The 13,868-nt window shown below is 36.5% G+C and overlaps 1 protein-coding gene across 1 annotated transcript; it reads right to left on the bottom strand.

Moving 5' to 3' along the window:
- Positions 1-8,628: 8,628 nt before the first annotated feature.
- LOC122282691 (scarecrow-like protein 28) lies at positions 8,629-12,093 on the bottom strand. The gene is made up of 2 exons (XM_043094671.1): positions 11,487-12,093; positions 8,629-11,180 (listed from the first exon to the last, which is right to left on the bottom strand). Exon 2 carries the CDS (start codon positions 11,083-11,085, stop codon positions 9,028-9,030), a length of 2,058 nt encoding a protein of 685 aa, XP_042950605.1. The 5' UTR covers positions 11,086-11,180; positions 11,487-12,093; the 3' UTR covers positions 8,629-9,027.
- Positions 12,094-13,868: the final 1,775 nt, after the last annotated feature.

Raw genomic sequence — 13,868 nt, 5'->3', positions numbered from 1 at the left:
TTATTCTGGAGTTCATAAAAACAATGGACTGTCGGAGTGGATGCGGCGGCCACCGGCCATCTCTTTTGAATTAAGGAAAAAGAATCGGAACAATAATTAATTTTTGCAGAATCTAGAGCTATCTCCATGTGGTTCTGACTCAGAGCCGTGCATGACATTTGGCCCAACCACATTTATCGTGGTTATTGACCGTCTTTCAACACGTACGTACGCGTGTCCTTGAATCAGCTAGCCTTCTAAATAGATATATATATATATAAGAGAAGTTGAAAAGGAGGAAGAACACACATGAGTGGGGCCTAATTAAATGCATGCATGTATACTAGTTGGCTGATTATGTGTCGCTTAGTTGAAGTATAAGGAGGCCGTTTCCCCGATTCATCTAGGCATGCAGGGTTGGCGTGCATACATGCCTGCTGCTTGATCCCTCGAGACTTTAACAACCGCACGTACCCTAGCAATCCTATCGGATGAACAGCCTTAAAATCATTAATCACGTGAACACTATATAAACAGTGCATGAACAGTAAATTTCATTACAGCTCTTCAAATCCAATATTATCTGTGGCCAACTTTATTTGAAAAGTTGCACGAGAAGGCCTAGTAGTACTTCTACAAGAACCAAACTGATAAGGACAGTGCCATGGAGTACTTAGACCACAAGGACAATATGCAACTTTAGGTTCAATTTTCCACATATTCATTAGGCTCTTCTCATCTTATAAATGAATTCTTTACATATTAGCAACATCGAAAACCTCATCATCTGTGTTTTAAGCAATCAAAAAGCTCCATCTAGTGTGAAAAGTTGGCATGGAGTTGGAAATTAGGAGGGTGGTGCCAGAAGTACCATTATGAGTGATGATGGCCTTTGTTTTGAACCGAATGATGTAAGGGGCTGATAATTTTGGGCCATTTGAAGTACTTTCTTTCGGCTCCTATCACATAGTCCAATTTGATATTTTTTTAATCGGTTAGATCAATTGTGAATTCTAACGTGAAAAAAGAAAAAATTGGATACAATCCTCTAAATTTTTAAAACTGATTTTATCCGATTCAGTTCCAAGTTTGATCCTTGCTAACCCGGGCCGGAACCCAGCCGGATGAATAGTATTAAGTACAAATTAATAAACAAGTTGCTTCACTGTACCTAGACATGATCGATCTCGACCACAAGCATGCATAAATCAGAAGTTTGACATCAAAGAAGAAAAAAATGGAATGAGCTTGATCTCTAGCTATATATGCAAAACCTAGGGGCAGGCAGGTGGCATCTCGGAGTAAGACAATATTCATGCATCCATGCCATCTGGTGGCACATAATAATTTCTGCATCCATTGGTAAAATTATTTGTTTATAAGTTAGTTTCTCAGAGATGAGAATCTTAAACCAATTTGCGCAAATATATAGTAAAGTCCAAAACATAAAAACAGCTAGCTACCTAGCTAGCATCGATCGACGATCGTTCCTTTTGCTCTATCTTTATTATTATTATTATTTAAGTACGCGTATTTAATATATTTATATAGTCATGATATCATATAGCTAGCTAGAAAAGTCAGGTCAAAATGGAATATTACATCATGACATGATCATCATCTAGCATGCATCATGCGATTATCATTTAATTTATAATATATCCAAGACAGTAGTACTCCTCATATCCTGTCCTGTCCAGCCGGCTATATCATGTATAGACGGCAATTTAGAATAATCTTTCATTTTTTTTTAAACAATTGAAAAAGATGGTCAAGTTTCATTAATAACAATAAATTTATAAAAAAAATTTATAAAAAAAGGAATAAATTTAAAAAATATATGAACAAGAACGTACAATTTTGAAATATTATAAGCTAGCTAGACTCTAAATCAGTTGTTGTATATTTTGATATAAATCATGATAGTGATCCAATAAGCAAGCATGCATGTGGGTGATGTGAAAGAAGATAAGCATCAATATTGAAGAAAAAAATGAATAGATAAGCCAACTTGATTATTAAACAATCAAATAGATAAGCCAACTTGATTATTAAACAATCAATAAGCTGATGGTTTGGATATAGACATAATTGGCAGTACGTTTGGTAATGACATGCATGTATAGATATATTAATTGCAATTGCCCTTCGTATGCTAATATATATTAACCATGCATTTTGCAATAATAATCCTTAATTTATGAGAATTAAGAACTAATTTTAATATTCCAACCAATATTATGAACCCTAGCTAAATATATATATATATATATTGAAAATATATAATTAATTTAAAAACCTCGATATATCTTTTCATTAAGTTGATGCAGAAATTAAACAAAACATGAAGAACAAGATGTTCATGTAGGAAGAAAAGACTCACTGATCCTCTGCATTTGTGTACGTAAAAAAGACAGTGGATTTCATTGTCAGTGTAGCCACAGATATATCATGCAAACTGTAATGGGTATTCTACAGTTTACCCAAATACTACACACAAGATCACAACACAAACTGGAATGAGATGAAAAGAAAATCCAAGAATCACTTTCTTGATTCTTGGAAGAAGCTTTCGAGGAGCTCCCAACCTCTAAAATTGCCTTTCTATTAAACTTTCTGAATGAATTTGCTTACAGGTTGCTTTGGTTCTTATACATGTTTTACAGAAGTAAAACGTTATCGTTTACACTAATCTCAGACTGTTATTACAGTTATTAAAACTCTCCGTATCACTTACCCAACACTCACTGTTTCACTCCACATGACATAATCTTTCCTTTACTTAAACGCACAGTTTCAATTATTACAAAACACACCGTTTTTCTCCTATCTTTTCCCAGCCTTTTTACCCGTAATTAACTACTTGTTTCAGCCCTTTACATTCCCTTCTCCTTAACAATGTTCTTGTCCTCAAGAACTTGACACTCCTCCCTCTCAAAGGACCTTGCCCACAAGGTGTGGGTATTGATCACGTAACTTCCACAAAAGTTCCCAAGTGCTATCTTCTGCAGCAGCTCCTAACCATTTCACCAGGACTTCAGTCACAGCATGGTTCCTGATTTTCTTCATCCTCCTTTGCAAAATCAACTCAGGTTCAGGTTGAACTTGCCCCTGAGAGTCCACAGGTGGTAGTGTAGGCAATGGTATAACATTCTGGCCAAGCTTTTTCTTCAAGCAAGAGACATGTATCACAGGATGAATTTTTGTAGAAGAAGGCAATTCAAGCCTATAGGCCACTGTCCCAATCCTCTCCAAAATTTTAAAAGGTCCAAAGAACCTTGGAGCCAACTTAAGATTATGGCGTAAGGCTACAGTTTTCTGTCTATATGGCTGTAGTCTGAGAAACACCCAATCCCCCACTTGAAATTCCCTTTCAGTTCTTCTTCTATCTGCAAAATCCTTCATTCTATTTTGAGCCTTCAATATATTCTCCCTCAGCATCACCCAAAGCTGTTCTCTAGATCTTAGTTGCTGATCTACTGCAGGATTGACAGAAGTTCCTGCTACATAAGAAACTAATCTGAGAGGTACATATCCATACAACGCTTCAAAAGGGAAAATTTTAATTGAAGAGTGACAAGTGGTGTTATAACACCATTCAGCCAAAGGAAGCCACAGGTTCCATTCCTTAGGTTTGTCACTTGTATAGCACCTGAGATAACCTTCAACAACCTTATTCAAAGCTTCAGTTTGCCCATCAGACTGTGGATGATAAGCAGAACTGAAATTGAGAGAAGTGCCTTGCAATCTAAATAATTATTTCCAAAAATTACTAGTAAAGATAGCATCTCTATCTGACACAATGGATTTTGGCAATCCATGGAGCTTGAAGACCCCAGAAAAGAAAACCTGAGCCACTTTACTTGCTGAATAAGGGTGTGCCAAAGAAAAGAAATGTCCAAACTTGGTGAATCTGTCCACTACAGTAAAAATGACAATATAGCCACCTGAAGAAGGTAATCCTTCAATAAAATTCATGGAAATATCTGCCTATGGTGAAGATGGTACAGGTAATGGCTGCAAAAGTCCAGCTAGATGCAGAGTTTCATGCTTGCATGCTTGACAAATTTCACATTCTTTGACAAATGTCTTAACATCTTTGCGCATCCCCTTCCAATAAAAATCTTGTTTGGCCCTGTGTAATATCTTGTGATAACCCATATGACCAGCTTGTGGGCTATTGTGAATGTAATACAAGACCTTAGTCATGAATGTTGAATCTGAAACCACCACAATCTTCCATTTTCTTAACAGCAAGCCCTGCTGTAAGGTGAAATGTTTTGGACCCTTAGATCCATGTTGCAACTTCTCATAAATTTCTCGAATGGGGGGACAAAGCTGATAGCTTTGTTTCAACTCTTCTATCCAAAGAGAAGTAGGAAAGGTAATGAGTGCTAAAGTGGTTGTCTGCTCTTCAGACTTCCTGGAAAGAGTATCAGCTACTTGATTTTCCTTTCCCCTCTTGTAATCAATTGTAAAATACTTATTCAGCCCTTCCTGCTGGTTCTTCAACGCTCCTCACGTGCCTTCTACCATCACAGAACCGACAACTTCTGATACCAATTGTAATGGGTATTCTACAGTTTACCCAAATACTACACACAAGATCACAACACAAACTGGAATGAGATGAAAAGAAAACCCAAGAATCACTTTCTTGATTCTTGGAAAAAGCTTTCGAGGAGCTCCCAACCTCCAAAACTGCCTTTCTATTAAACTTTCTGAATGAATTTGCTTACAAGTTGCTTTGGTTCTTATACACGTTTTATAGAAGTAAAACGTTATCGTTTACACTAATCTCAGGCTGTTATTACGATTATTAAAACTCCCCGTATCACTTACCCAACACTCACCGTTTCACTCCACATGACATAATCATTCCTTTACTTAAACGCATAGTTTCAATTATTACAAAACACACCGTTTTTCTCCTATCTTTTCTCAGCCTTTTTACCCGTAATTAACTACTTGTTTCAGCCCTTTACACAGACTAAGGAAGTCGAGATCATATATGGTTTTTCTGATTCTTATAAATTTTGACCGTGTATATATATTATATATATAGTTGGAAGATTATTAAAATTTGAATGCGAATTAATGTATAACGTCCTATGGTCGTTCATGCCAATTAATTATAAGTTCAAGAGTTAAAAAACTGCATGGTGAAAATAAATCCCAACGAATTATTTGGTATGTTAAATATTTTAATATGAAATATTAATATTTAGATTTTTCGATTTTCACTTATCCACGATAATAAATAATAATAGTTTGAAAATGTACATTCCTCCATCTCAGTTTGATAAAAAAATTGACCTAACTATGAGAGAATGATCACTTTAACAACTTTACCTCTGAGTGCATCTAGATGGCTAAAAATACAATCATGTTGTAGGTTAAAACCCTTAACCCCTCAGTGCTATTTATAGACTTCTGACCATCAAGAAATCGAGAGACATTCGTGTCACAATGTGACTAGATATAAATGTATTATTGTTCCACAGTGACTCATTAATTGAGTCATAATATTCAAGTTAGTCTAAATCTATTGGAATATGGGTGTGTGAGATATAGAGTTTTAATAAAACTCTTAGATGGTGATCAATTTGATCTTATAGTGTTTGATCGAGTGCCTATCTTTTAATTGAATAGTTGCCATGTATATCTCAGGTCTGGGCTGCACAATGACAAGAAATTGACATCATCGTTTAACTAGGTTGATGATTACTTCAATTTTTTATAACATGTAACTCTAATACCACATGTTAAATATTTTATTATGAAACATTAATATTTGAATTTTTTGATTTTTTATGATCCATGATAATAAATAATAACAGTTAGAAAACACGCATTCCTTCAAATCAGTTTGATAAAGAATCTGATTTGACTATGGGAGAATGATCACCAACAATTTTACTTTCAAGTGTCTCCCAATGGCTAAAGTCACAAGATAGGTGAGAACTCTTAACCGCTTAGTGCTATTTATAGACTTATGACCATCAAGAGATTGAGAAACATTCTTATTCCACTGTAACTAGATATAAAGGTAGTCTTGTCTCTATGTGACTCATTAATGAAATGATAATATTTGAGATAGTCTAAATTCATCGGGATATGGGTGTGTGAGATATAAAGTTTTAATAAAACTCTTACATGGTGATCATTTTTATGTGTTTGATCGAGTCCCTGCCTAGCTTTTGGTTCAATGTGTTCTTTTAATTGAATATTAGTTATGTATATCTCATGTCCCAACTGCAAAATGACAAGAAATTGACATCATGGTTTAGCTAGGTTGATGACCACTTAGCTTTTAAGGTCGATACATTAACATCGAGGCCGAGAGTCAATTCTCAAACAAATTTCTGAAAGAGATATGATGAGTTCGACGCCCCCCTCTTATTTTTAGTGGATGAAAATTATAGAATTTGTCATTTTGGCTGGAACAGTTGATAAAGATCTTGATCATCTTTAAAACCAAATATATATATTGTTTTGTTTCGAAAAGACTTGGAAACTTTTTAAAAAAATAAAAAAATCTCCCCCCATACATATAAAGATCTAGACTATCATGTTTGATTCGTTGCTTTTGAAGTGCGCACTTCCCTGGCTGGCTATCTGCTTGAAGATGACAACTACGACATCGGTGATGCGAAAGAAGGGCCATTTTTTGGCCTATCAACGTTGGGGAAATTGCTGGGCAAAAATTTGATAGTGACGTTAACGACTGCAAATTACCAAGGCATAGATATTAATGCAATTTGTGGCAAGTTGTTCTTTGTTTGCTAAACATACATGCATATAACTTCTAGAAATAAGGACCTTTGATTTTCCACAGCTTGGGGGTTTTTTCATTTCAATTGGTAATTTATCCTCCACAAAAAGTTATTATGAATAACATAAAGAACTTCTATTTGCAATAATTTTGTTTAGCCATCACAGAAACCCATTTGAGACGAGCTAAGTACTTTTACGTAAAAAAGTAAAGAAAAAATTTATGGAAGGATTCAAAAGATGAAACTAATTGAATTGATATTAAGATGATCATGTGCACATGTCATTGCTATACATCAATCCTTGTTTATTTTCAGAGATAAGATAATATGAGATAAATTGATATTAAAGTTGAAAGTTGAATAAAATATTATTAAAATATATTGTTTATATTAAAATTTAAAAAAATTTGAATTGTTTATTTTATTTTGTGTAAAATTTTTAAAAAAATTGAAATGATTAGGTGAGATGAGATAAAAAATTTTATGAAAATAGAGATTTAGTTTCCACTATAAGCCCGTAATCTCCAGGACCAGATCATGCCCAACACTTCAAAGGTGTTGGGCTTTCCTCGTTCTGTTGTAGTTTGACAAAGTCTGCATGCCAAGGGAAAGCCCGTTTAAAACCAAAACTTGCTGGTTCGAATATGAAAATGCGTTGTTCTTGCTTCACTGTCAGTCACCACGAAGAGAATTAGTCACGTACTATACCACTCTAATAGAAGGTACAAATTACATAATCTATACTTCAAAAAGCTTAGTCAATAATATAATTGAAGCCTTATTAGAATCTTATAAAGAGTAAGAACTTCTCATTCTCAAATAATGTAAAATCGCATATACCACCTACTTTTATCCCTATAATATGTAGCACACATACCTTAATGATTGGGGGCTGATCTTTTCCCATTTTGTTGAAGAAGGTGTTGAAAATGAGAGCAATTGGATTCAAATTGGATAAAAAATGAGAACTTGTGAACCAAACACCAGAACCAGAACTATTAGGCGGATCAATAAGATCATATGCAATCTGGTTTGTTGGAGATTTGTCGATTTCTATGACTTTGTCGATTCTGGTTTTGATTTCATGCCAGGGTGGTATGGTTCACTTTGGTAACCGAAACCTCGATCCATACAATACTATCACCTCATCATACTCCAAATCATATGGTATCATTCAAAGTCAGGGGTGGCTTGGCAATTAGCTCACATGGAAATGATCCTGAAAAGAACCTCTAAAGAAAGCATTAATCCAGTCTCCATTATTGTCTTGTTTCCTTGCTTTGCTAATAACCGTGAGTCTGTGAAGTAGAGTTTTTCCTATGTGAAGTGGTCTATTGCTATGGTTCTAAAGAACCCATATGATCAGCTGAACTTATGTGAAGTGGTCCGTTACTGTCACTCTAAAAGCTGTTTTTTCTTTTTCTTTTTTTATTTTTTTTTTTTGGGTTCCTGTGCTTAAAACTAGTGTCTTTTTCAATGGGACTGCAGTATTGGATCAGCTCATGAGCCATATATCCTTAAATCCAGCGTCTTTTTAGAAGCATTTTTTTGGTGCCCAAAACTTGGTTACTGGTTTCAATGAGATTGCCATATTGCATCACCTCATGTAAAAGATTTCGTAGAAGGGGGGGGGGTCTGAGACGCAAAACCAGGGATGAAATGCTACTGCTACACTGTTAAAGAACCCAATATTGATCTGCTGAACTTAAGAGGAGAAAATCTTCTGTTGATAATTCCAGCAGAACCAATTTATTCGGTTACACTTTTTTGGCCCAGTGGTGATGAATACATGATTACACACACACACACATGTAAACAACTTTTGCATCACACATTCACCCATTAGATTGTCAAATTGAGTCCAAAAGACAAATTATAGAAATTAACAATTTATAAATCAATGAAATCGTTTCATGAATAACACAACGAGTGCCCAAAAGCACATGATTTATAAGTAACAAAGCAATACAATGAAAGATGATTAACAAAGAATTTCAGCTTACATAAAGAATTGATGAATAAACACAAACTGACTCAAAATACTAGTGCCTGAAGTATAGGAATCTGGCCTGCAACCACTGTAATCAGTATCGACCTACAGTAGTATTCCTACAAATAATTGGGACACTATTGACTGACAATCTTATCTGCAACAAAAGAATGAAAGAATAATGATACTTTCCTACCTATAAAGAATTGTATATCCCTTTCTGTATGCTAGACTGGAATGTAAGGTATTGGAAATGCATAGAGAAAACGAAACCCAAAGCAATCAACTTGGCTGAGAATAAGAGGACGAACTGCCAGTAACATCAAGGGGCGCCCATGCCGAGATTGTGTAAAGAGGCTGATCTAGCCAACTTAAAGTAAGACCCGCTCCATCTTGCCCTTGCTTCTTAACACTGAAGTTTTCACCAGAGTACATCTTCAACAACAATTGGCTCTGAAGCATTTCCCTCTCGCTAATTCCCATGCATCGGAACCCTCCTTGCTCTATCAACTTCCTCCACTTCTCAAAACTCTCATGCCTCTCTAGCCTATCCCTTCCTTCACAAGCAATAATATTCCTGATCTCACGTGCAAACATCTCCTCTATCTTTAGCCTGACGGAGCTATCCAATGGAAGACTATAACCAATAGAATCAAATATGGCAGAGTAGTGTTTCAGTGAATTGAAAACTCTGGTTTCCAACCTGGGTTCATTGTGTTCAGCCTCTTGCTCTGCCATAAGGACAATTGTGGGGTTTGTGCTGCGGATGAGTCCCAAAAAGTCCCTTAGTGCCCCTCCATTCCCATCAGAAAGCGTCTTGTGCATTTGGAAAATACAGTTCACGGCCACACATTCTTGCTCCTTCACATGAAGCATCCACAGCCTCACATCCTCCAACCTGTCCACTACTGGATGAAACTCGAAAGGCAGGTTCAATGCTTCGGCGAATCCAGCAAGCCTATCTCCCGTTTCATTCAGTTCTTGCTTGGACTCCCCGATACCGGTGATTCTCACATGGCTTGGAGGACTAGTCCTGGAAGCTAAACTCTGGAACAAACTAGGCCACTGAAGCCCTTGCTTAATGTCGAAATCTATAATATGAACCCTGTCTTTCCCTTCAAAGGTTCTCAATAATATCTCATTTGATGTGAAATGAAGAAACTTTGGAATTGGGCTCACCTGGTTAAAAAGCCTAAGTGAAGTGCCAGAGTCGTCATCCACCCGATCAAGCTCCCGAGGAGTGTTAATGTGAAAAATATTAGGCCAAAGCCTTGTGACTCGTATAGCCAAAGCTTCAGTGTAATAAGCAGATAGACGGCTAATAGGGCTTCCTTTTGGTGAAGCAAGCTCACCCAACTTGGCTATAAAATGATTAATCATTGCGATATTCCGAAACCCAATTGCTTCAACACATGCTGTAAGTAAGCTGACAAGCTCAAACCCCTGATGCTCACGTCGGTTGTCCTCCTCCCTGGTCTCCACTTCATGGTCTTCATGCGAATAAGGATTTCTAGACCCATTTCCTACTTCTTGTTCCGAGACATTCTCATTTAGCCTAAGGCCTAAGCTTTGGCTGTCTGATGAAGAACTTGAACCCGAGGCCTCCTTCACCAGCCCGTGGCTGGTCTCACCGTCCTTCTTGCCAAGGTCTGTGATCTCAGTCACAATGGATTCCACCCATGGATTGTTTGACAATGGCAAAGGAGGTGAAATCACTTCACCAGGCACATAACAGATCCTTTCTTCTTCCTCTGAATATGTCAAAGAGAAAGGAACGTGATGAGGGCTAAGGCCTATGATCCCCGGAACTGACCGAGACGCCTCCAAACTTGGCTGAAACCAAAAGTTCCCAGCACCCAGTTGGCCTAAACTCAAACTATCACGCCCACCTCCGCGAATATCATCTGATTTCGCAATATCACTACCCCCCTTTTTCCTCTTGGCTCTGCTAATGCATGACTCATCGACCGAGCCCCGCTCTGCTAACCTCTTCAAGCTCTTTCCTTTCTCCCAAAACTCATTTTTGATCTCTCTCTTCGCGTCGATAAATGTGGCCTGAGCACTCGTCGGAGTGCTTGTTGACAAAGGTGGAAGTCGGATGCTCTGCTTAAGAGAACAACTGCTGGTCTTCGATTCAATTGGCTTCTCCACCGAAAGGCCCACTGGCCTAATGGCCGGCGAGCGTGAGCTGTCTTTGCGGGAGAAACTACATGGCAAGTCCAATCTCTGTGTGCTCATTGAAGGCAGCTGGAAATGGCAGGCTTGCAACGGTGCAGGTGCTTCACTCCTCAATCTATGTCTCGGCGACAGCAATGTAGAACTAGAGCACCCAGCCAACATCGTCTATAACCTTCCTATTTTCTTTCTTTGTTTTCTTAACTTCAGTTCACTCACCCTATTCTGTTCTTTCTCCCCCTCACTATCTCTCTTTGTTCCTGTAGATTTTTTGAAGTATGGAATGTATGTTTTTTCTGTATGAATTGTATGGATCTATGTGAACTCTGAATGTATGTTTAAAAAGAGAAATCCGGAGAGACAAACTGCGTGAGTGTGTGAATTTTTTAGACCAAAAAAAAAAAAAAAACACAATATATATAGGAATCCGATGAATGCCAAAATCTTTCACAAGTTTTAGTGTTCCTATATGATATATGTAAGTATGCAATGAACAACAGAATATGAACTACCCACACCCCCAAAAAAGAATGAACGATCAGTTGAAAACAAATTTAGAAACCTACCAGAAAACGATCATCGGATTCCGTAATTTTCAGAGAGAAGTCATTGGAAGAGGCTATGCTTTTTCTTCTCAATGAAACTCAAACCACGAATGGAAATGTGGAGAGACACTTGCTCAAACCGGTGGATGACATACTGAGAAGTCTTGAGACCCAGATCATCAATTGAAAAGCCTATAAACTCCACCATAGCTGAAGCTGAATCACAAGCACAACCCAGAAAAGCCAAGCTCCGAAAACCCCTCAGACATGCATTGAAAATGTATCAACAGAGAGAAATACTGGTCAGGACTCACTACCCAAAAAAACCATATACCATAACAGACTCGCGCTTTTATATACCAAGGCAATTTCTTCTATTTTCCACTTATTCTACAATTATACCATACTCCTAATACTACCCACTACACCACTTCAGTGGCCGTCTCTTTCATTGCTTTTTTTCGGGGCTCTATGACTTATCTGATTTACCAGCAACATTGAGGAAAAAAAGGGCATGGCTGCTTGAAAAGGGTATCGGAGGAAACTTGGTATTGTGGCCGTTGGATAGAGATCGGACGGTGAAGAGAAGTAGTCTATATGACCGTTGGAAGCTGTCGGCGAAATATGACCGTTGGGAGGTTTAATGTACGGAGAGTGTGATTCGGGATTTTATTTCTCTTTTGGGTAAATGTTGGGAGAGAGGTGAGGGGGTGTTCTGGGTTTGTCTGGTGTCAGTCACGTTTGCCGCACGTGCCCTCCCCACACCCCCCGGGATGTCCGTGCTCTTGACCGTTGCATTACATCATCATTTTTTTTATGGCTAAGCAAGTCGAGGACACGTGGAGGGACAGCAAACCGCCATGAAAGATTTAACTCAGCTTTTTATAAAGTAAAGCGAACTTTTGATTTGACTAGATTGGCAGGGTCTTAGTTCTTTGTTAGTCTTCTGCTGCAATTGAGCTTTGTACTTTGCTCTAAGCATTGAATATTATGCCACATTGAAAATGTTGCTCTTTTTATCTCGCGTCCTTCGTGGCAACTCCACATTGCACAATTTAAATGGACCACAAGGGAAGATTAAGATTATAAAAGTATTATTTCTTTATAATTATCATAGGTCTACCCTAAATATTTTTTAAAAAAAAAATTAACTCAAAAATAATATTAGTTATATATTGAAAAAGGGGTCGAATTCATGATCTTTATTTTAAAAATGTATGTTATGCAATCAGGCCACAGACTCTTTATACAAATTTTAACTTGTACACTCAAGATACACTCATGATATATCTCTCTTATTATATTTCAAACATTTGTTTTAGTATTTATGTATTCTCAAAATTTTTTCTAACCATAATTTTTTTTTATAAATAAGAATTATTAATAAATTGTAAGTATCATTTTTTTACAAAATAAAACTTATAAATGGTATAAATTTAAGATAAAACAAAAATTTTGGTATACTTGTGACATTTATAACACTAACTTATAAATAGTATAATTTCAAAGATACAAAAAAAAGGGAAAGGGGGGGGGTTGTTGTACAAGCTGGCAGTAGGAGTGGTAGATGAGCATTACCCGGCATAATTTTTTTGCATTCGTTTGGTAGAAATGATATTTATAGTTAGGCTTTATTAGATGCAGTCGAAAAATGTAATCCAGATGTAAACGGCTGTACGGAATAAATAAAAAAATTATAAAAAAATTTTTTTTTTCATAAGGGACCTACATGAATAAAAAAAAATTATAAAAAAAATTTTTTTTATATAAATTTCATATTAATTTACTTTTTTTACTGACTGTATTTTTTGACTGCACACGTCATTTCTGTTTACTTATCGCATGATATTTCCTGTCTAAGAAAAGCCCAGGCTATAGAGTAGGCGGAGTAGCTAACGTTATTTGATGTGAAAGTTGATGATCCAAGGCCCCCACACGTGCTTGCTTGAAGAATTGCCATTATGAATTGGCGCAGAGAGAGAGAGAGAGGAGAGATCACAGTAACTTTTACAAGGAACCGTTAAATTGGAGGACAAATTAGCTTTTGCCCATGACGACTGAAATTCAGATTCCATTCCGCTTTTTCTCCAGCAATGAAGTATTGTGCTCAACTTGCGGTAACGATCACCAAAGGAAATACTGGTAGTTTATTTTTATTTCAATATATTAAAAAAAAAAAGACAAATGAAAGTTTTAAGCTCTGTTTAATTAGTTGAATAAACTCAATTCAATTTAAACTAATCATCAATAAAATTCACTAATTCTTTCAACTTCTCATAAAATAAATAAATTAAAACTTATCTCAATTTATTTTTTACATTTACACACATAAGTTAACCTATTTACATTTCAATATATCTCAATAAATATATCTCAATAAAATTTACAAAATTTTAAGATCAA

The sequence above is a fragment of the Carya illinoinensis genome, chromosome 11 (assembly GCF_018687715.1).
Source record: "Carya illinoinensis cultivar Pawnee chromosome 11, C.illinoinensisPawnee_v1, whole genome shotgun sequence".
Taxonomy (NCBI): domain Eukaryota; kingdom Viridiplantae; phylum Streptophyta; class Magnoliopsida; order Fagales; family Juglandaceae; genus Carya; species Carya illinoinensis.
This window is presented reverse-complemented; position numbering and strand designations above follow the sequence as displayed.